This window comes from Danio aesculapii, chromosome 16 (assembly GCF_903798145.1).
Source record: "Danio aesculapii chromosome 16, fDanAes4.1, whole genome shotgun sequence".
Lineage (NCBI taxonomy): Eukaryota > Metazoa > Chordata > Actinopteri > Cypriniformes > Danionidae > Danio > Danio aesculapii.
In genome coordinates this window covers 5,110,881-5,134,851 of record NC_079450.1, presented here as the reverse complement: position 1 = coordinate 5,134,851, position 23,971 = coordinate 5,110,881, and the positions used below count along the sequence as shown (strand labels likewise).

Here is a 23,971-nt window from a genome sequence, read left to right as displayed (position 1 = left end):
AAAGGCCCGTGCACACCGAGACGTTTTTTGCTTGCATTCTCGGTCGACGTTTAACGCCTCGTGACCAAATAAATGCCGTCAATGTGATCGTGCACACCAACGCGCAAAACGCCAGGCGCAAAAGCGTCATTTTTTAAGAAATGCTTCTTGCTCGTTTTTTTGTTTTTACGCGCCACCTCAAAACCTTCTCCAACAATCAGATTGACACTTTTGTTCATGTGTATGGAGCTGCTGAAATTACAGTAAACAGCACTTGGAGGTGCTCAAGCGCAAAACTGTCAATGCGAGCGCACATTTTAGAAGATACCCAGAGGCGATATAAACATGTAGCTGCTTATTGCACTGGTGAACAATAATCATTTCTTCATCGCTAAAGCTGGAGCAGCTATTTGAGCTATCAATTAACAAGCGTGTCAACTTTCTGTCTTCTTCTGTGTTACAAGCTGGTGTCAGAAGGTTAAAGTTGTGTAGCGCCATCTAACGTCAAGGAGTGATCCAACAATCCAAACCAAGATTTTTGGTTAAAATAGTTAAAATATTGTTTCGTTTTCATAAAATTCACAAAATGAAGTAATATTTTCCTGAAATACTAACATGCTAAATAATCTGCCAATGGCATAATTAAAATAATTTAGCTTTTGGTTGTAATTTAACCCACTGATCGATCATTATTTTTAATTCTACTTATTTTTCTTATTCTGTCTGAAAACAAAACGTTTTTACATGTTTAGAAAATGCTTGTTGAGTTAAGACATTTGAAATATTTCCACTACAAACTATACCAGGCATGGGCAAACTCGATCCTGGAGGGCCGGTGTCCCTGCAGAGTTTTGCTCCAACACTAATCAAACACACCTGAACACCCTAATTAGTGTCTTCAAGATCACTAGAAAGCTACAAGCAGGTGTGTTTGATTAGGGTTGGTGCAAAACTATGCAGGGACACCGGCCCTCCAGGATCGAGTTTGCCCATCCCTGACCTAGACAAAAACTCCAACTAAGAAAAACATTAAGTTTTGATAAATTTGCTGTAGAAAATTGACTAAATATCTTAACGGAACATCATACTCTACTTTTTTGGTCAGAAAAAAAAAAATCGACAATGTATTTTTGCCATTTTTTGCATTTTTAACTGGTTTTGTGCTCCAGGTTAATGAATGATCTGTAAGAAACTCTGAGCTGACACCTCACACACATTCAGGAGACAACTGAGACTGACATTACATGTGGAAAAATAGACATAATAAAAGCCCATTAAAGCTAAAGCTGCTGATCTGGGCCTCACCTGTCATGTTCCTTATCCACCAGATGGTATCGGGCCCGGAAAGCCACGAGTCTGGCGTAGTAGGCTGGTGCGGGGATGGAGACTGAGCGGGTGCAGCGCACATATGTGTGGCACAGCTGGTAGGTGAGAATCTGCAGCTCGTCAGCCGTGAAGCGATTGTCGTCCCACAGGACGTAGTAGTGTGAGGGTCGGCTGGTGCCCTGAGAAGAAAACCACAGGTCAGACGGGGTGCGTCTCAATCAGCTCCCTAATTAGTGGATGAGTTTGGTTTAGTACAAAATAAGAGGCTGAGAAGTTACAGTTCAAGTCATAATTATTCGCCAACAAACAGAAATGGTGAGGAGGAGGAGGAGTCTGTTAGCTTGTAATAACTCTCCCCAAACCCTTTTCCCCACATTTCTGAATAAAATGCCTACTTTACTACACTACAGTAGAAAAGGACAACAAGCCACGCCTACTGTTTTCTTATTTAATGTTCTGTTTCTGTAGGAACTGCGTCACAATACAGAGAAAAAGGGTCGCAGCTTCCAGTTCATGCGGACCATAACCATAAATTGACTTTCTACCATATTTTAACGGTAAAGTTCTGGCAACCACAGCTGCTCTTTTTTTACCTTTACTTTTACAGATTTCTTTTTCACAGTGTACTTAAATAATTTGATCGTTTCATGTACCAGCAAGATTTTAACTATTAAACAATTAAAAAGGTTTGTGAGATTGTTCTTAAAGGAATACTCCACCTTTTTGGAGTATTCCCTCAGCTAGATTTACAAGTCTCCCAAATTTAAACAGTTGACTTTTTTAATCTATTCAGCTGATTTCTTGTTCTGGCAGGGTGACTATTAGCTTAGCTTAGCATAATGAATTACATCAGATTAGACCATTAGCATTAAAAAAAAAGTTTTCATAATTTTCCTATTAAAGCTAGCGGCCTCTGTAGTTACATTGTGTAATAAGACTGATGGAAAAAAGGTAATATTTTAGGTCAATATATCGAGGAACTGTACTCTCATTCTGGCATAACAGTCAAGGAAATCTGCTGCCTTAAAAGAATGCATGCACCAAGCGGAGTGATATAATACAGCATAAGAGAATGGGCAACCATGGAGAGATGATAGACTCAGAAAGCAACAAATTTAGCATGATTTGATGTGTTCAGCCAACAAACCAACCAATTGCATTCGGAGAATTACAGTATAGGAGCGGCACAGTGGCTTAGTGGTTAGCACTGTCACCTCACGGCAAAGGTGTCATATTTTGGTTTTGAGGGTCTCCAACAACAGTCTGAAATGCATGCAAGGTCAAAAAATACTTTCATTGTCTTATAATATGCATTTATTTTTACCTAATTATCCCATATGATTCATTCAGTGATTCATTTGTTCTCAAACCCCTCCTTAGCATGATGGTAATCTGCGCTGACTGGACTGATTGGACAGCCTGTCGCGATTGGTCGACAGCATTCAGCGCGAGACAGAGAGAAATGCCTACCACGGTTTATCAACAGTGTTGAAGTAGCCAGAGTGCATGTGTGAGCATACCTGCCAACACTCCTGTTTTTCCCCGGAGTCTCCTGTATTTCAGACCCATCTCCAGCCACCCATTTTATTTGTTATTTATTCCGGAAAACTCCCGTAATTTCTACTGAAAGCATTTTGGTACGATCTGTGAAACCCCCGGGTTCCCAACATCGGTATAGGATCCGATCGCAGCGACCACCCAAAACACGCTTCATAGTACAGTTAGTACCCAGTACCCAGACATTTATTCATTCATTCATTCATTCATTCATTCATTCACTCATTCTTCTTTTCGGCTTAGTCCCTTTATTAATCAGGGGTCGCCACAGCGGAATGAACCGCCAACTTATCCAACACGTTTTACGCAGCGGATGCCCTTCCAGCCGCAACCCATCTCTGGTAAACATCCGCACACACTCATACATAACGGACAATTTAGCCTACCCAATTCACCTGTACCACATGTCTTTGGATTGTGGGGGAAACCGGAGCACCCGGAGGAAACCCACGGGAACGCAGAGAGAACATGCAAACTCCACACAGAAACGCCTACTGACCCAGCCGAGGCTCGAACTAGCAACCTTCTTGCTGTGAGGCGACAGCACTACCTATTGCGCCACTGCGTAGCCAGTGCCCAGACATCTCACCCCCAAACCTAACCCCCTCGGTTTTCAGGGACAGATGTTGGCAGGTATGCGTGTGAGCCCGATACAGTAAACACCAGCATATTACTCTATTCTTAACCATATGTAAAAACAGTGGCACACATTCAGTATTAATCCACACAGTGGCCAAAGCTGAACTATTTTGATCCTTGATCGCCGTACGTGTGTAAGAACAGCTGATGGTGGCCATAGCAATGACAAACGACAGTGGAAAGCGAGCTTACACTTGTGAAATGGAGGAAGAAAATGATCCATGATCTATGTACTGATAAAGTCCCATACATCAATAGTGTTTTCTGATCCTTCCTTATACAAATAGCCGGCGAATGCCTTGTTGTAAGCGTGTAGATTCCAGAAGCACTTGAACAGCACAAGGCTGGGCTATAATGCTGAGGTATTTTTGCAAAAGTAAACCTCAACCACTGACTCTACACAGTTTCATCTTTGGGTAGAGAAAATAACACTAACTTTCCCTCACACTTCCAATAATATCCAGCGGAGCACAACATCTTCATGACTTGTCTTCCTCTTTTCTTTGCTGCTGTGTTAGTGGGCGGGGCTGCAGGTTTAAATTTTACCGGGTTTGCAGTGCAACAAATGGGCGGGGCTTAGGTTTCGTATCGACATCACGCTGAAACGGCTGACTCATTATTAAGATGATTCATTTGAAGCACTATGAGTCGACTCTTTTATAGATGAATCAACAGTTTTAAACACTGTCCACTTTCAGATTTAAGCCTTAGCTGGATATTTCACTTCACTCAGAGCTGTGTTACACAGTGCATGAAAGGTCTTTCTCAAAAACCCATAATATGAGCTCTTTAAGACTTTTTAAGGCCTAACATTTTAAATTAAAGACATTTAGACTCTTTAAGACCCCATGGACGCCCTGAATATAATGTTAGGGATCAAACAACATACTGAAAAATGGATGGAGTGATGTGTGTGTGCTCACCTGAATGCCTGCATGGCTGCACAGGTAGAAGTCGAACTCAAACGGATGTGTGATGCTGGTGTCGACCGTAGTTCCCGCTGGAATGTTCCCGCTCTTGCCGATCTGAGCAAAACCACAGGTGTTAGAATAAACAATTGGAAATGTCCGAATGTTTTTTTTTCTCCCTCAGACACTCACCCGTTCAGATTTATCAGCGCAGAAGAGTCGTGTATGGTGGCGTTTCTGCACGACTATGTAAGTGATGCCAGGCTGATAGTCTTTCTCCAGCTTAATGCAGGCGTCTCTGATGGCCAACAGCTCATAGTGCAGGATCTGCGACAACCACAAAACATCAGGAGCCATGCATTAAATCTACCTGAAATGTACTTGCTATTGTGTAATGGGTCAAATACTTTTCTTGAACATGCTATGTATTAAAGATTGATGACCAACTGAACTTCTCTGAGCACATTTCTAGAACTGCTCGATCTTGCAGATTCGCACTCTATAACATCAGAAAGGTCCGACCCTTCCTATCTGAACATGCAGCTCAACTGTTCAAGCTCTAATCCAAACTGGATTATTGCAACTCTCTACTAGCCGAGCTTCCAGCTAACTCTATCAAACCTCTTCAGCTGCTTCAGAACGCAGCAGCACGAGTGGTCTCTGATGAACCCAAAAGAGCACGTGTCACTCCGCTACTCACCCGTTTGCACTGGCTGCCAGTTGCTGCTCGCATCAAATTCAAAGCTCTGATGTTTGCTTACAAAGCGACCTCTGGCTTTGCTCCTTCTTATCTGCTCTCACTTCTGCAGATATATGTGCCCTCCAGAAACTTGCGTTCTGTGAATGAACGTCGCCTCGTGGTTCCATCTTTAAGAGGGAAGAAATCACTTTCCCGAACTCTCGCATTCAATCTGCCCAGTTGGTGGAATGAACTCCCTAACTGCATCAGAACAGCAGAGTCACTTGCGGTTTTCAAGAAACAACTAAAAACTCAACTGTTTAGTCTCCACTTTCCTTCCTAATCTGTAACTGCCTCTCTGGCTATACCACTAACTGAACTCTCTCTCAAAAAAAAAAAAAAAAAACACTTACATTACTAATGCTTTGCTTCTTAGACTTTACACACCTGAAACTTGTCTATAGCACTTGTTCACTGCTGCTCTTATAGTTGTGTAAATTGCGTCCTTGTCCTCATTTGTAAGTCGCTTTGGATAAAAGCGTCTGCTAAATGACAATGTAAATGTAAAGAATCCTAAAATTATGTCAAAAAAAATATGAACAGCAGCTGTTTACACAGACAATAAGTGATATTCCTGATGATCAAATCGGCATATTAAAATGATTTCTGAAGGATCATGTGACACTGATGTCTGCTAAATAGAATCTGATTTAAATCTATCTATCTCTGATTTAAACAATGTATTTATTGTTTTTGATTATGCAAGACAGGTGACAAAAAAAAAAAACACAAGTCCATTTCGTCATGATTATTTCCCACCCCAACAAAAGAACATCACTCTCTTCTCCCCTATACAATTACACAGAATTCTCTAACAAGAGACCATGTTATTGCAAAACAAATATTGCTAGGTACCCAAAAACCATGTATACATTGCTGTATTTTACACATAAGCCACATTATCCAACAAAACAAAACACACACAAAAAATAAAATAAAAAACACTATACTTAGTTAGACCTCTAGTAATAAATGACCAATATTATGACCAATATTATTGTTGTCAATGTAGTAATTAAACGGCTTCTATATTTCTTCACATACATCCATTTTGTTTTTAATAAAATATGTTACTTTTTCCATGGCCATACATTGTGCCATGGCATTAATCCAAGTTCCAATAGATCAGGGGTCACCAAACTTGTTCCTGAAGGGCCGGTGTCCTGCAGTTCTTAGCTCCATCCCTAATCAAACACACCTGAATGAGCTAATCAAGGTCTTACTAGGTATACTTGAAACACCCAGCCAGGTGTGTTGAGGCAAGTTGGAGCTAAACCCTGCAGGGACACCGGCCCTCCAGGACCGTGATTGGTGACCCCTGCAATAGATGGTGGATCAGGCCTTTTCCAGCTAAGAGCTATCATTCTTTTAGCTTGTAATAGAGCATAATCTATGAATTTGCGCTGCTGAAGATTTAGTTTAAGGTTCTTTGGATATAAATGTAGTAAATCATTTTTGCATCTTGTGGATTATTCAAGGGTACAATTATCTTTCTAATATTAATCACTTCCACCCAAAAGTCTCTAATAATGTTGCATTCCCAAACACAATGCACAAATGAACCCTGAGCTGCCCTACATTTAAAGCATGTATCAGGAATAATTTTATTAAACCTATTTAGTTTGACAGGAGTTATGCAAGTCTGCATCCGCCAGTTATATTGAAGTAGTTTTAAGCTAACGCTCCCTAACTCTTTCTGAGAATCTTTACAGGCTTGTCTCCATTCATCCTCAGATATAGGCTCGTTTAATCTGATTTAATCTTACAATATTTATTTATTAATTTACATTTTACAATATTTTAAAATGAGCGGCACGATGGCTCAGTGGTTAGCACAGCAAGAAGGTCGCTGGTTCGAATCCTAGCTGGATCAGTTGGCATTTCTGTGTGAAGTTTGCATGTTCTCCCCCGTGTTGGTGTGGGTTTCCTCTGGGTGCTCCGGTTTCCCCCACATGTCCAAAAACATGCGCTATAGGTGGATTGAATAAATTAAGTTGGCCGTAGTGTATGAGTGTGTATGAGTGTGTGTGTGTGTGTGTGTGTGTGTGTGTGTGTGTGTGTGTGTGTCTGATTGAGCGAGAGTAGTATAGGTGTTTCCCATTTTTGGGATGTGGCTTGAAGGGCATGCGCTGTGTAAAATATATGATGGAATAGTTGGCGGTTCATTCTGCTGTGGAGACCCCTGATAAATAAGAGACTAAGCCGAAGGAAAATGAAGGAATGTTTTAAAATAAAAAACAGCTATTTTAATTCACAATAATATTGACAGTATTTTTAATCAAAAGGCTTTACTTGTGGCAGCTGTCCTTCTGGTACGCCGTCCCTGTAGAAGATGATTCTCGTGGGCTTGAAGCGGGTGGACTTGTAGAACTGGATCAGTAATTCTCTCACCATGTAGGACAGATCTTCAATAATCTCCTGTCTGGGCCGCTGGACTCGGACTGTAGCGCAGTATCTGCTGGGATGAGCGTCCATACTGCCAACAACCTGCACACAGCATGTATATATTATATATATATTTAGAAAGTCTTATTTGTTTTATTTCAGCTAGAATAAAAGCATTTAAAGGTCAATATTATTAGCCCCCTTATGCAATATTTAGTTTAGATTGTCTACAGAACAAACCACTGTTATACAATTCATTCCTGTTGTCACAACACAAACTGATTAATTTAACTTAGTTGTTTTTTACATATTTAAGTGGATTGAACATAAAACAATTAAGTTTCCCCCAAAGATCTAAAAAATTGTGTTGATTCAGCTCATTTTAAATGAAGTCTGAACAAGCAGCAAAAATCCTTTGAGGGTATGAAACAATATTTATATTTTAAATACTTTTTAAAAATTTACATTTTGATGTAATATTTCTGAAAACAAAATAATATTTTTTAATTAAAATAATTTTTTTTTTACAAAATTTGACTTAATATTTCAAAAAAACTATACTTTGAATTAAAATATTTAAATTTTTTTACTTAATATTTCTAAAAAACTATATTTTTAATTTAAATAATTTAAACTTTTTTTTTACTTACTATTTTTGAAAACAAATCAATATTTTTAATTAAAATAATTTCATTTTTACAAAATTTTACTTAATATTTCTAAAAAAAAAACTATTTTGAATTAAAATATTTTAAACATTTTTTACTTAATATTTCTAAAAAACTTTATTTTTAATTAAAATAATTTAATTTTTTTTTTACTTAATATTTTTTAAAACAAATCAATATTTTTAATTAATATATATATATATATATATATATATATATATATATATATATATATATATATATATATATATATATATATATATATATATATATATATATATATATATATATATATATATATATATATATTGTACAAAATTGTACTTAATTTTTTATTTTTAATTAAAATATATTTTAATTTTGAAAAAAAAATTGCTTAATATTTTTGAAAACAAATCAATATTTTTACTCAGGGTGCTTTCACACCTAGACGTTTGTTTTGGAACCTGGCGCGTTTGCCCAGTTGGCGCAGTTCGTTTGGTATATGTAAATCCAGCAATCGCGCTCAGAACCATGCCAAAACAATCGGTCTGAGATCGCCTGAATGAGCGATTGTAGTGAGAAAGCAATAAGATCCAAACCGGGCTATATCACAGTGTGTTCTGGATATGTAATAGGCATATATATGGCTATATGAAGAGAGAATGAGAAGTAGGATGTCACCGGTAAATGTGTGTTTCATGTAAAATACGAACGTGAAAGCATGTTAACTATTAATCAGAGCTGTTTATCCAGTAGGAAAGCTGACCAAACTGCAGTCTTAGTTTATCCGTTTCTCTCTATAATGTAAAGCCAATAATGCATAATTCTAGCCAATAGCTACTGTATGTATGAGAGAGTCTTACCTCTGATTTATATTTGGTGACGATGTCTGTGAGTGTCACCATTCAAAATTAAAGTGCAGCTTTTCGCTTATATGTCTTATTGTTGCTCATCATCATAAACTAAAATTAGGACGCATGACAGCTGAGCGGGACTCTGCAAAATAAACCCTGAAACTCAACATGAGGAGAGTTTACTCACATGTGACTTGTTTTAGCTATTTGGTGCATTTAGAAACTTTGCCATGTGAAAGCGAACCACACCAAGAACAAAGAGCAATAATGTACCAATTTTAATCCCTGTTTAAAAAGAATCGATCCACAGCTGTGAAAGCCCCCTCAAAATACTTTTAATTGTTTTTTACTTTATACTTCTGAAAACAAATCAATATTTTTACTTAAATTAGGTTTTCATTTTTTCTTTTTTTGTAATTTTCAATTTTCATGTTGACTTAAATTTTCTAAAATAAAAATAAATAAATAAAAAAAACGATATTTTATTTAAAATATTTTTTAGATAAATGGTAAATATTAGGTATACAGGTTGCGGTAATACTGAAAAATGACACTGGCTATTCTTCCTCTCATATTTTAAAAATGAAATAAATAAATAAATAAATAAATAAATAAATAAATAAATAAATAAATAAATAAATAAATAAATAAAAATAAATAAATAAATAAATAAAAATAAATAAATAATAATGATTAAAAAAATCTATAGCTGACCAATTTTCCCTGCCACTGGCTATTTATGAATGGAGAGCACCGAGAAAATATGAATGTTTATGTTTTTTTTTTAAATAATTATTTTTAAATTTATTTATTTTCTACTCCTGAACCTTTTGCATATTTGTATTTATATACGTTTCTGTATTGCCTAATATGTGCTACGTTTATCTATAATGCTATTTTATCTATATTTTTATAAGGCTTAATTTGTTTATTTGTGTTTTTTGTTTATATTGTTCCTTATGCAAGAATATGTTATTGTATTCAGGGAGAAAGAAAATGTGAGCTAACTGTTCTCTGCTGCTAGATTGGAGCAGTCGATGTCTTGTGATTTCTTGTATTTAATGCTGTGACTCTCTGACTAATATGCATCAATAAAACAGAGTTAAACTTAAATGTTTTTTAGTTTTGATAATGTCTGACTTAATATTTCTGAAAACAAATCGTTACTTTTTACTTAAATTATTTTTTAAAAATGCTTCTTGATTTAGGAAGTTTTAGATGACTGGAAACAAAACAAAAACTCTTAAGAAAATCTTTTTTCCTTCCATTATTTAACCAGAAAGACTCACTGAGATTCACAAACTCTGTCACAAGTGAGACTAGGCCAAGATAAAACAGTAAAACAATTTTAAAATACAAGAACACCACATTACAACATCATTTCATCAATCCTCTCAACAAAAATAATCAGATGCTTCCAACACCACTCTCTTATAATGCCTTTAAATTCAATCTAGTTTTAAATCTTTTTACAGATTATTCCATGCGCAGTGTACAATAAGAAAGGCAGTTTTGCAGTGAGTGTGTGTATTAGATATGTGTGTGTGTGTGTGTGTGTGTGTGTGTGTGTTCAGAAATCTGCTGCCCTCTGGATGGAGAAAAGAAAACAGCATCGTTCATATCCGCCGCTGTGACTCAGCTCTTTGTCATCAGCGTTTGGTAAAAAAAAAAAAAAAAAACAGCCAGTTACAAGTGCTTGCATGTGCTGGGCGGCAGGTGACATCATTTCCTGCCCGTCTGTGACTCATTTTCCCTTTTCAACACTCCCATCATGCCCTGCTCCTCCTCCGTACTCCGTTCAGTACAGCAGAGGGGCGTAATTACAGCGTGGGACGAAAATTAAAGTACACATGAGATCAAAACTAACCATACTGATTTGGCAAGATCACACTGCTAGTTTTACAGTGAACAATTTATCAGAAAAAAAAATAGTTTGCGCTTGTAATCTTTAATGGAAATCTGAAAATGCACTTCCTGTTTGTCTCAGTTAAATTCTCAGATTAGGTCTGTCTGAGGTATTGGGTGTGGCTAACATACTTAACCACGCCCCTCCAGCTGTCAGTTTTGACATCAAACAGAAATGGTGAGGAGGAGGAGGAGTCTGTTAGGGTGTAATAACTCTCCCCAAACCCTTTTCCCCATCTTTCTGAATGAAACGCCTACTTTACTACATCCAATCAGCTCGCGGTAGAAAAAAAAACAAGCCACGCGTTCCGTTTCCTCATTTAATATTCTGTTTCTCTAGGAACTGCATCACAATATGGAAATAAAAACAATCGGTAGCAGCTTCTGGTTCATGTTGACTTTAAGTGTCTTTCGGTTCAGGCTGAGTTGTGTTGGTTTAGCTTTATTACACCTCAGACCAATAGATAAACCATTAAAAATAAATGGTAACACTTTAGTTTAGGTCACTATCTGCTGGTTAAGTGTGACGTCACGTGAAGCGACTTTCGAGTCCAAGCGCTATAACCGCTGTCGCCACTGGCTTGCATGTTTCGGGATCTATAGAGCTGTGCATCGTTGGATTTGCTCTTCAATATTTGGACTCTCAGTAGTGATTATTAAACCACACTGAACTGAGCTAAACTGAACTGAACTTAAACACTACAAACTGAACTACACTGTTCCAATTTACTGTGACCCTTTATGTGAAGCTGCTTTGACACAATCTACATTGTATAAGCGCGATACAAATAAAGGGGAATTGAATTGAATATCAAACTGTATGGTGAGACTCAAATGGTAATAATAACCGTTTACAAAGCGCTGTAATACTTTGGAAAATCACGATCGCAATATATAAATCCATGCCTAATATCCGATGGCCAGAAAGTGATTAATCTTTTATAATTTGTTAAAATGTTGATATTTGTGATGCAGCAAGTCCAGAGACTGCTGTGTACGCTAGGGTACGCTGCACGATTCATGTAAATGTGAATCACGATTTTTGTTGTTGCTTAAAATCAAGACCACGATTTTCTCACCATTCTGTAAGTGTAAAATAAAGGTTAATATGATTAGCCTATTATTATTGTTAATTCTCAAACATATGGTAACACAACACTAATAATATTAGTCTTATGTGTAGGTCTACTGTTGCTTAAAATAATCAATTTTGTACAGTCATTATGGTGGACTTGAATAGACTTTCAATATGTCCTGTTTGTTAATTCACAGTGTGGAAATATCTAGTTTCAAATGAACAATAATCTACATATAACTGAAAAGTTATATTCTTTGGTTTTTAATTATACCACTTCATTAACAGCCCAACCATGAGGGACGTTTACCTTTGTCTTTCTGACTACAGGCTGAGCCAGAGTAATGCAAATGCTACGGCCAGGCTTTTAAACGACTCTGCCGTTGTCTTCGGGTGATATTTTCAGGCTACAGAAACCCTTCTGTTGATTAACTTGTGTGGTCAGTTGCTGGGCCGGTTTCTAACACCTATATGCTGAATCCAATACTGAATTTACATGCTTTGTTTAGCCATCTCCCCTCCTCCTAAGACAATATAGACAGGACATCTTTGTCTTAATTCAGACTTGTGGTAAAACTTGCAGACTACAGACCTCCAGTAGGCTCTGCAGACACTTGGACTTCTTGAAGACGCTGTATGACTGCAGATTAACCAACAAGTCTCAATAAAGGAATTCTGCTTGTTTCGAGTCTCCTGGACTGGGTTCTCTTCTATATTCACTCATTTATTTTTATTATAACGCCATTTGAAGGTGTCAATGTTGCTGTGAAGACTTGTGCGACTGCCTTTAAGCTTCTCTCCTGACCTTGAAAATACAATCGGCTAAAAAAGCTGAATTAAGATCGTGTGTAGGGTCGAATGGAGATCGTGATCTTTTTTCGATTAATCGTGCAGCCCTAATAGGTTTTATATAAAATTCACATTAATGTGTGACATATGACTAAAAAATGGCCATAAACGAATATTTTCTCATATCAAATGAGTAGCGGCTTCGACCCGGAAACAGTATTCCATACGTCACGACTTAACTAGCGGATTCATGCTATCATACACTGGCATATTATTAAGATACTGTTTAATAGTAGCCATAATGCGGCATGGTGGCTCAGTGGTTAGCACTGTCACCTCACAGCAAGAAGGTACCTGGTTCGAGTCCCGGTCAGTGGTCTTTTCTGTGTGGAGTTGGCATGTTCTCCCTGTGTTGGCGTGGGTTTCCTTCGGGTGCTCCGGTTTCCCCCACAGTCCAAACACATACACTATAAGTGAGTTTAATAAACTAAATTGGCTGTAGTTTATGAGTATGTGTGTGAGTGTGAGAGTGTATGGGTGTTTCCCAGTACTGGGTTGTGGCTGAAAGGGCGTCTGCTGTGTAAAAATCTGCTTTAATAGTTGGCGGTTCATTCTGCTGTGGTGACCTCTGAAATTGAGGCTAAGCTGAAAGAAAATGAATGAATAAATAGAAGTTATAAAGTATAAACTAATTCTGCATCCCTTATCCTACTTAAAACCTAAACCCAACTTCTACTTTACTTACTGACATGAAACTTTTAAACCATGCGCAACATACATCGTCTAGATAGATGCACTAGAACGCATCGTCAGTGATGTATCCTGAGTGTTTTGGGTCTTTCAACATCAGACACCCTCACCCAGGTGACCCAGCTGAGGTTGATCAGACCTCAGTTTGCATCCCAGTGGCCATCAGCCCTCTTTATCCACAGCCATCTTGTGGCTTTCTCTGCAGCTTCACAAACGGACTTAGAGGCCCTCTGCTTAGCTGCTACTGCTAGGCCTAGTTGGTTGATGACTTTACAGATTGAACGCCCTGCAAACCCTCTACAGCACACCTCTATTGGCTCACAGTGGGTCTTCCAGCCCCCTTTCCGGCACTTCTCTCCTAGCTCCTAATCCTTTCATTTGCCTCTTCCATTCGCTCCTCCCAGGGCACTGTGAGTTCAAGCATAATCAACTGTCTTGTTGCCTCAAATAATGTTGTTGTTTTTTGGTCATTTTTCTTTTGTATTATCTGAATAAATTTTTTGTCTATTATTAATATTGCCAAACTATTATTTTTGCATGGCATACATTATATGGCATATATTATAAACACCACAAAGGTTTTGGAAACCAGTTTGATTTTCACTGTTTAGGTTTAGCAGCTTCTCTGCCCAATTTATATTTTTATGAAGGTGTGTGTGTGTGTGTGTGTGTGTGTGTGTGTGTGTGTGTGTGTGTGTGTGTGTGTGTGTGTGTGTGTGTGTGTGTGTGTGTGTGTGTGTGTGTCTGTGTGTGTTGCTCACAGCAGTAATAGATGGCTTCTTCCCATCACCGGCCGGCGGGTGAGTAACATCTGCCCCGAGGAAGATCACGGGCTGCTGAAACACTGCTGACCTGAAAAAAAAAGAAAAGTGTCACAGCAACTGTTCACATGGGCTGCATGAATTAGGTGAAATATTTATTTGTAGATTTGTTTAAAAAATTGCAATTATATATATATATATATATATATATATATATATATATATATATATATATATATATATATATATATATATATATATATATATATATATACATATACATATATATACATATACATATATATATATATATACACATATATATATATACACATATATATATATACACATATACATATATATACATATACATATATATACATATACATATATATACACATATATATATATATATATATATATATATATATACATATACATATATATACATATACATATATATATATATACATATACATATATATACATATACATATATATACATATACATATATATATATATATACATATATACATATATATATACATATATATATACATATATACATATATATATACATATATACATATATATACACACACACATATATATACTCACACACATATATATATACACACACGCACACACACATATATATATATATATATATATATATATATATATATATATATATATATACACACATACATACATACATACATACTGTACATGCATACATGTACACCCTTTCAGTTAACAGTTAATCTGTTATTTTGAGCATACCTAATTAAACCGCATGCGCAGGCTCTAAAATATAATTTTTTTACACCGGAGATCCGGCACGACAAGAATGGGTGTTTTGTAATAGTTTTCAAAAGTTGACTACTAATTAAAAAAAAAAAATTAAAGAAAAATTTATTAAATTATTTATAGAATATAAATTAAAAACATTATTAATAACAAATCAGATTTAAATCACATGATTAAATTATATTTTACAATATATAACTGTTCAAAAATGAATAATGATGATTAATGATTAATAAATAATGATATTAGCATTTTACTGTATTCTTAGGAAAAAATTATTTCTAAATTCAGATAAATAATAATAATAATAATAATAAATATTATGGTTGTTGCTGTTATTATTAATGATATTGTGGTTATTTTAACATATTATATGTTAAAACTAAAATAAAATGATTGCAGGAAATAAGAAATAACATTATTGTAAAGTTTATCTGTAAAACTATATTTGGTGAGCTTTCCCTTCAAATGGCGGCTGTATCAGAGTGTAATTGTATTGTTTTTTGGGTTACCCATGCTGAACCACAACACATCTCACCGTTGATGCGGCACGAGGATGTTGTTGATGCCGCCGAGCTTGACGTTGATTTTGAGGCAGAGGTTGGAGAGCGTCTGCGGGGAGGTTTTTACCACGTTCTTCACCTGCACACACTGAGTGGCCATTCCTAGAAGAGTGTCTCCAACACGCTTCACTTCCGCTGCACAGAGCAAACACACACATTTATTATTAGTGTGAAAGATAGACATGTGCTGGTGTGAACTCAATATATCATGATAATGAACATGTGTGATAATCATATTACCGGCACTTCAAAAAACTGAGAAATATTATTTATTATCGAGGCATTTACAGTGTTTAAGAACATTCAGATTGTTGTATTAGTAATTGTTCATCACAGCACCAAATGCTCGAAGACTTAATAGGCTATTTATTTTCAAACATTTACATTCTCAAATGTTAATCTGGCCTACAACATAAAAAAATCAAGTAACAATGTATAGGCTCCCGGCCAACATGGGGAGAACATGCAAACTCCACACAGAAATGCAAACTGACCCAGCCCGGACTCGAACCAGCGACCTTCTTGCTGTGAGGCGGCAGTGCTAAACCTAAGCCACCATTTTGTCACCATTTGGAATTTAATTTGTTAAAAATATTCATTTGCTCTGCACATGTATATAAAATAAAGCAATACGCTATGAGTTTTTGGTTGTTATACCTGTTAAAGGTGAAGTATGTAGGATCGACAGTGCTTGACCTAGTGGTTGACATAGGTACTGCAATCCAATTTTAAAACATTGGACGTAGAGGTCTGCATTCCTGCGGCTGTACTGCGTTACCCGATTACATTTCTTGGCACATGGGAATAAATTTTCGAATAAAATGCAGTAGCGGTCGGTAACTCTGGGGTTATCTGAATGGGAGTAGGCGGTCTAACAATATAACGCTCCGGAGAGATTGAGAGAGAGCGAGCATCCGCCGTGGTGCTGTGCTGTGTGTGTGTTTGTGTGTGTGTGTGAGAGAGAGAGTACGGGCATCAGCCATTGTGCTGTGTGTGTGTGTATGTGTGTGCGTGTGTGTGTGTGAGAATAAGACAGAGGGCGCACATCCACCGTGGTTCTGTGTGTCGCTTGTTATAGGCTGTCTGGACTCTGTAGCATCCATTTGGGTGTTTTTTTGGGAGGCATATTTAATTGTTACATTCCTGTACATTCCTGTGTGGCGTGATTATGATTTTTTTTTCTTGCTAGTCTCTCTCTCTTTCTCTCTCTCCCTCCCCGTGCTCGCTCGCTCTCTCCATCTCTCCCGCTTCCACCCATACAGTGGCTCCGATTGGCTACCGCTGCCCAGCTGTTTGCCGTGTCCCCCACTGACGTCACCCACGGTCTCCAATCCAGCCGCTGCCACCGTGGCATAAAAGTGGTGACAGGACGCTACTCGAGAGGCCCTGAATTTCTGTGTTATGTTGTGTGTCAGTGAAATTTGCTATGCGTTTTCTGTGTGTTACAATTTGTTATATATCCGTTGTTATTTGTCTGTTCTCCATTTGTCTGCCGTCAGTGTTATGCGCATCTGAGGTTGGAGAGTGGGACAGGTAAGAATGCGCGCGACATACATTGTGCACACGTAGTTTTGAATATCACTGTTGTCAGACACACTAGGTAAGGAGCGTGCTCCAACCACTGTACTTTTATTTTCTCATTGTATATATTAGAGTAGGTTAGGTAGTGCGTAATAGACTGCTGTATTTTTCTTCTGGGTAGTTAGGGTAGATGTTGGGCCAATAGATTGTTTTGTTTTATTTATTTCTATTGTTTGGACGCCGCCCGCCTCTCATATCTCCAACTCTCCCATCTATCTGTTCAAACATCTTGTGTTCCATTTGTTGTCTGTAATTTCAATGTATTCTTGTAAATATTTAATTCTTTCTACATACATATTTTTGCATTTATTATTATCACTATCTTTGTAAATAAACTCACTTTATTGCATTTAGTTAGTCTTGGTATTTTGTTCCTCACTTGTTGATATTGTGTGTTTGCTTATGTGTTTCACCCAAAATTAATGTTACTCTCCTTCCCCTTTACTCACCATCTTTAAAAACATAACATTAATCATTATACATTTCACATTCGTCCTTGGCCCAATATGTACCTGCTATGTGTATAGAAATAACGCTGATATTAGATATATGAAACATGATCAGTAGTTGGCAAATATATTGAGTGGAGAGTCAAAGCCTCACCAGCCAAGTCACGCAGCACTCATGTGTCATCACAAAGGGGCAAACAAACTGACATTCAGCCTTCAATCCTTGCACAATCTACACTTGTATCTGTTATCTCTCTCTTTTGGTAGTGCCTAATTTTAACGTGAGATTTTGGAAACCAGAACTAAATTTAGCAGGAACGGTCGGATCAGGTGGAAAACGGGGTAGATCAGGCAGTGGGTGAACAAAGGCCGAATATACAGCAGGAGCTGTCGGGTGCGGAATAAAGCCTGGCGGGAGCAGGACTAAAAATTCAGTCCCGTGCAGATCTCTAATTGAGGCATCGATGACTTGATGTAAATGCTGGTTGCCAGATTGATGATACCAACAGGAGTGAACATGCCTGACGATCGATTCCTACAATGTAAGCTGCTCAGCTAATGTTTACATTTGTAATAATATCTGTATAATCAGCAAATTAAAAACCATCTCATGTGGATTTTTACATCTCTGAATCTGCATTTCGAAAGGCTGCAGCTGTTTTCCAGAGATCGCATTTTTGTCTGCGTCTGCATACCTTCACGACTGAAATGAAACATGCAGCCAAAATAAAATATAATTGCTGAAATACATTTGGTAAGGCCGGTAGGGGGCTGGTTATAGAGACCAAAACAAAAACAGAAGTTCTTACACAGAATGAACATTTTCAAAGCAGAATATCTGACTTTTTTTCCTGACCTTTTTACTGTGAGGCGACAGTGCTAACCACTGAGCCACTGTGCCGCCATTTGGAAATTTAATTTGTTACAAATATTTCTTTACTTTCAACATGTACATAAAATAAAACAATACACTATGAGCTTTTGGTTGTTATTTAAAGGTTAAATATGTAGAATTGACAGTGGTTGACCTAGTGGTCGACACAGGTACTGCAGTCCAATTTTAAAATATCGGAGGGCTCGATGACTTGATGTAAATGCAGGTTGCCAGACTGATGACACCAAACGGAGTAAACATGCCTGACAATCGATTCTTACTATGTAAGCTGCTCAGCTAATGTTTACATTTGTAATAATATCTGTATTATCAGCAAATTTTTACATCTCTGAATCTGCATTTCGAAGGCTGCAGCTGTTTTCCAGAGGTCGCATTTTTGGCTGCGTCTGCATACCTTCACAACTGAAATGAAACATGCAGCCAAAATAAAATATAATTGCTGAAATACATTTGGTTAAGCTGGCAGGGGGCTGGTTATAGAGACCAAAACAAAAACAGAAGTTCTTACACCGAATACACATTTTCAAAGCAGAATATCTGACTTTAGCATTGTTTTTTTTCAGATAAACAAGCATGTTCACTCAGCGTGGTTCTTAAATATCTGCAAAATCATTGTATTTTTATGCTTTAAGAGTCAAAAGCATACACAAAGCACCTTTAATGTAATTAAATTTAATGTAATTAGATCTAACCATGATAAAACCGTATATATCGTGATAAAAGCTAAAGTATGCAACTACAACAGGAGCTTTTTCTATTTCCAGCAGAAGCTAATGCAGGAGAGTCTGACTCTTACCATAGACAGGGGTTTTTCCAGGCAGGATGACGATGATGAGCTGCAGCCCAGAGTAAGTGTTCTTCAGGTGTCTGAACATGGGCTCCACGCTGTCGGCCCCCTGCGCGTACTTACAGAAACACGGCTGACCCTGAATCGGCATCCCAGCATCCTTCGAGATCTTGCGCAGCTGGTCGGTGAAGTTCCTGAGGAAGAGAGCGTCACTAATGTTACTGCTTGCAAAAGTATGAGCAAAACTAGCCCTTCTAAGAGTACTCAAGAGCAGCGAGTATTAAACTGTTAAAATTATTCCATCTTACACCCTGAAGATTATTAATGTAGCTTAATTTTCTTTTAAACGGGACCTATTATGCAAATATCACTTTCATAAAGAGTTTAAACACAGTTGTGTGATAACAGTGTGTGAATATAATCAGCCTTTAATTGTAAAAGGTATTTATTTGGTTTGTTTATAATCACACTTGATAAAAACAGTCTGCTGAAACACTTTGATTGACATTCTCTCTTTGTACGTGTCATCAGAGGGGAAAAGCCCCGCCCATTAGTGACTACCTTTCCCTCATTAGAATAAACTTCCCTGATTGAGAAGCAAGCGGCAACCTCCCGGCTCTCCCTCGGGAAGCCAATACGGAAGTAACTGAAACTGCAATTCATCAAAATTCCGCTAGTCCTGGCTCCATAATAGAGCAAATTGCAATTGAGCCCACTGTTAGAATGGCCAACTTTACAGCAGAAAAAAAGGTGTTTACAGCCTGGTACAAAGAACGATTTTGGTTCATATAGCTATTATTACCCTCCATGACAACTGTGAGGGGGGTGATTTTTTTATAACTTATCCATTTCCTTTATATTAGGTTAAATAAAGTTTGCATAATTAAGGGCGTGGTCACTTGAGTGACAGCTAGGTCTCGCTGGTCGCCGTCACTTCACCTCAGCTGAATCCAGCAGATTAGCCACTGATCTCGGCATATTCATCGTATTTTTGTTTTGTTTTATGTGGCTTTACACAGTCAGCTGCCTTTTGGACTTATTTCTTACAATTATCAGATGATATGGGATGCTGTGTGCATTTAATTGTGCCACAAACCATTCACGTGGCCTCGTTTCCCATGTGAGTAAAGTTATACTTGTATACCATCTCTATAAGTGTATTTGTTTTATTTGAGATCATTTATCATTAATATTTTTCTTTAGACCCATAAAGCACTCCAGAATGTGACAGATTGATTAGCTGTAGGCTCTAGAACAGTCATCTGAAGCGTTATCATACAGTGTTATGCCTGGAGTTCATCAATACTCTTGCATTTACTAACACAGACTATATTTGAAGTGTTTGGAAGTAATTCGCGTTTTCCTCCTGTAGAAAAACGTCATAAGAGCAATGTTTAGTGGCTCAATGTATTACTACAGTGTTTTTAAAAGTCTAAACACTTTATTGATATAGTGTACAGCCAAGCACATGTGGTCAGAACTTAAACGAGTCGCAGGTAATAGAGTATCAAGCGTTTCTCCCAAAGTAAAGTCTGTCTGCTAGGTCTAAGCAAAGTGCCAGCAGGTGTCTGTAGCTCCGCTCACTCTCCGCCTCTTTGCCCTTGTTTGGTATCCCGCCGTGGGTGCGATGACGCGCGAACAAAATGGCGACGGTTGGCCGCGCCTACTTGTAGCTTCTTTTGCAGTGTTCAGAAACCTATGGGTGACGTCATGGATACTCCGTCCATATATTTTACAGTCTATGGTGAGAAGCAGCAGACTGATATTAGAGTTTTGAATTTGATATGCTGATGGAAAGGCCTCTTTTAAAAAAGAAGGCCGGGGGCACTATATCATGTGATTTGAGCAACATGGGGTGGAAAGTGACGTCAAACGGTCAAAAAAATTATGCTTAATATCTCAGACCCTAAACTAGCACAATTGCAGCTCAAATCAACACAAACATAGAACAAACGAATGGCATAGTTTTGGGGTTTATGTATTTTTATGGGGTACCAACTTCACAGAGATGTTTTCTGTCGATGGGGGAAATTCCATTTATAAAAGTACATGTGGACATGGACTTAAATACTGTATTTTTGCCTGTGTTATTCAGTATTGTGTGTGAGTTTTCCTTACTTGAGCACCTCTTCCCGACACTGTTTCTGCGGGGCGAAGCAAGCGATGGCCCAAACCTTGATCTCAATGCCGTTGTAGAACTGTTTTCCCCTCATGTCCCACACACCCTGGTTTGGAGTCGCGATGGCACGATTCTGTTCACAGAATCAGGGAAAGGGAGAGAATTTAGTGAGAGAAATTAAAGAGAGAATTCAGCAACCTCACACTGAAGGTGATGATGATGATGATGATGCACCGCTGTGTTTAAGCTGCATGTCAACATTTTTGCATTTGCCAGATGCTTCAAGGAAAACTGCAGAAGTTTAAGAACTTTTCTTGGAAAAAAAAAGAAGCGTTGGCATGGTGGCTCAGTGGTTAGCACTGTTGCCTCAAAGCAAGAAGGTTGCTGGTTCAAGTCCCGGCTGGGCCAGTTGGCATTTCTGTGTGGAGTTTGCATGTTCTCTCCGTGTTGGCATGTTCAACCCCCCCAGTCCAAACACATACGCGACCCATAAAACCAAAAAAATGACCCTTTTTAATGCGTAATAGGGGCTCTTTAAGCTTTTAAATGTCACTTAAAGCTGAATACTAAAAATATCTAGTCAAATATTATTTACTCTCATCACGATGAAGATAAAATAAATCAGTTATTAGAAATGAGTTATTAAAACTATTATGATAAGAAATGTCCTGAATAATTCAGAGGGGCTAATAATTCTGACTTCAAATAGTTCTTACCCGACCGCCGTACTGCAGGATTGGGGCAGGAAGGACTCTGCCGGTCACCTCCGTCATGTCGTCCTTCACCTTGATCCCAAACTCTTGAATGTAGGGATCCAGATTAAAGTTAGCGTTCTTCATCTGAGAGGGAAAAAAGAAATGCAAATGACTGAATAAACTACATTTTGCTTTTATTTGCAAAATGTTAAGTAGACGCAATATTTGTTTTGGATTCTCTCCAGAACAAACCACTGTTATACAATGACTTGCCTAACTACACTAACTTTACCCTAATTAATCTTGTTAAGTCTTTAAATGTCACTTAAAGCTGAAAACTAGTGTCTTGAAAAATATCTAGTCAAATATTATTTACTGTCAATCAGATATCAGTTATTAGAGATGAGTTATTAAAACTATTATGTTTAGAAATGTGCTGAAAAAAAAATCTGCATAAAATATTCAGGGGGGCTAATAACTGTATACTTCAACTGTATATAACTGTATATATTTATAAGCTGTATATATATATATATATATATATATATATATATATATATATATATATATATATATATATATATATATATATATATATATATATATATATTTATAATATGTATATATATCCAGCGTGCATACTAGAGGTTAGCACTCACCAGTCTGCTGATCTCCTCCTGTCGGTCTGGTGCTGAGCGCGCCGTGGCTTTGATCATGGTGGACGTCTGATTATCTGTCAGTTTCTTGATGCACCGCTGCCCTGCTACAATATTGCAAACCTACCAGGAAGCACATATAAAACTCAATTCATCATTTCAAACATTCACAATCACGATACAATTCATCTCGTGTGTGTACACATGCCTTTGTGTGTATGTGTATATTTGTATAGTTGTGTACATGTGTGTATGTGTGTATGTGTGTATATATATATATATATATATATATATATATATGTATATTTGTTTATATCTGCCTGTATGTGTATAGTTGTGTATATGTGTGTTAATGTGTACTTTATAGATGTGTGTGTGTATGAGTGTATGAGTATATGTGTGTATATGTGCATATGTGTGTGTGTATGTATGTATGTATGTATATATATATATATATATATATATATATATATATATATATATATATATATATATATATATATATATATATACATATACACACATACACACACACACACACATACATACACACATGTGTTTGTGTGTATATTTGTGTATACGCATGCGTGTGTACGTGTGTGTTTGTGTGAGTATGTGTATATGTGTGTGTTTGTGTGTATATGTGCGTGTATGTGTATAGTTGTGTATATGTACGCGTTTGTGCACGAGTGTGTTTGTGTGTTAATATGTACTTTATAGATGTGTGTGTGTGTGTACGTGTGTGTTTACGTGTATGTGTATATATGTGTGTATGTGCAGTGTTTCCCCTAGGCTTCCTTTTTTTGGGGTGGGGGGGGGGGGGGGGGGTACTTGACCTTTACTTAAGCATACTTCTTTTTCCTAAGGGTGCATTTACTGACTTACCATGATCAGTCTTGTACAGCCAGGGGGAGTATTGCCACTCTGACAGCCAAGTTGGGTCAAAGCTAGGGATGCTCTGATCAGGATTTTTGCAGCTGATATAGAGTACCGATTCCTTGTCATAGTGATCGGCTGATACGGAGTACTGATTCTAATGCTAAACTTTATAATGCATTGAGCACATTTTCCCTAGTCATAGTGATCGGCTGATACTGA

General features: G+C 37.4%; 1 protein-coding gene across 1 annotated transcript in view; it reads right to left on the bottom strand.

Moving 5' to 3' along the window:
* Positions 1–23,971, bottom strand: part of ago1 (argonaute RISC component 1) — a 74,151-nt gene that overhangs the window by 4,758 nt on the left and 45,422 nt on the right. The window contains exons 9-18 of the mRNA XM_056475658.1: positions 22,877–22,996; positions 22,239–22,361; positions 21,522–21,655; positions 19,413–19,597; positions 15,667–15,826; positions 14,318–14,408; positions 7,441–7,635; positions 4,602–4,736; positions 4,425–4,526; positions 1,285–1,484 (exon numbers count right to left, since the gene is read on the bottom strand). Coding sequence (XP_056331633.1) covers positions 1,285–1,484; positions 4,425–4,526; positions 4,602–4,736; positions 7,441–7,635; positions 14,318–14,408; positions 15,667–15,826; positions 19,413–19,597; positions 21,522–21,655; positions 22,239–22,361; positions 22,877–22,996 — 1,445 coding nt within the window. The remainder of the gene's footprint in view (positions 1–1,284; positions 1,485–4,424; positions 4,527–4,601; positions 4,737–7,440; positions 7,636–14,317; positions 14,409–15,666; positions 15,827–19,412; positions 19,598–21,521; positions 21,656–22,238; positions 22,362–22,876; positions 22,997–23,971) is intronic.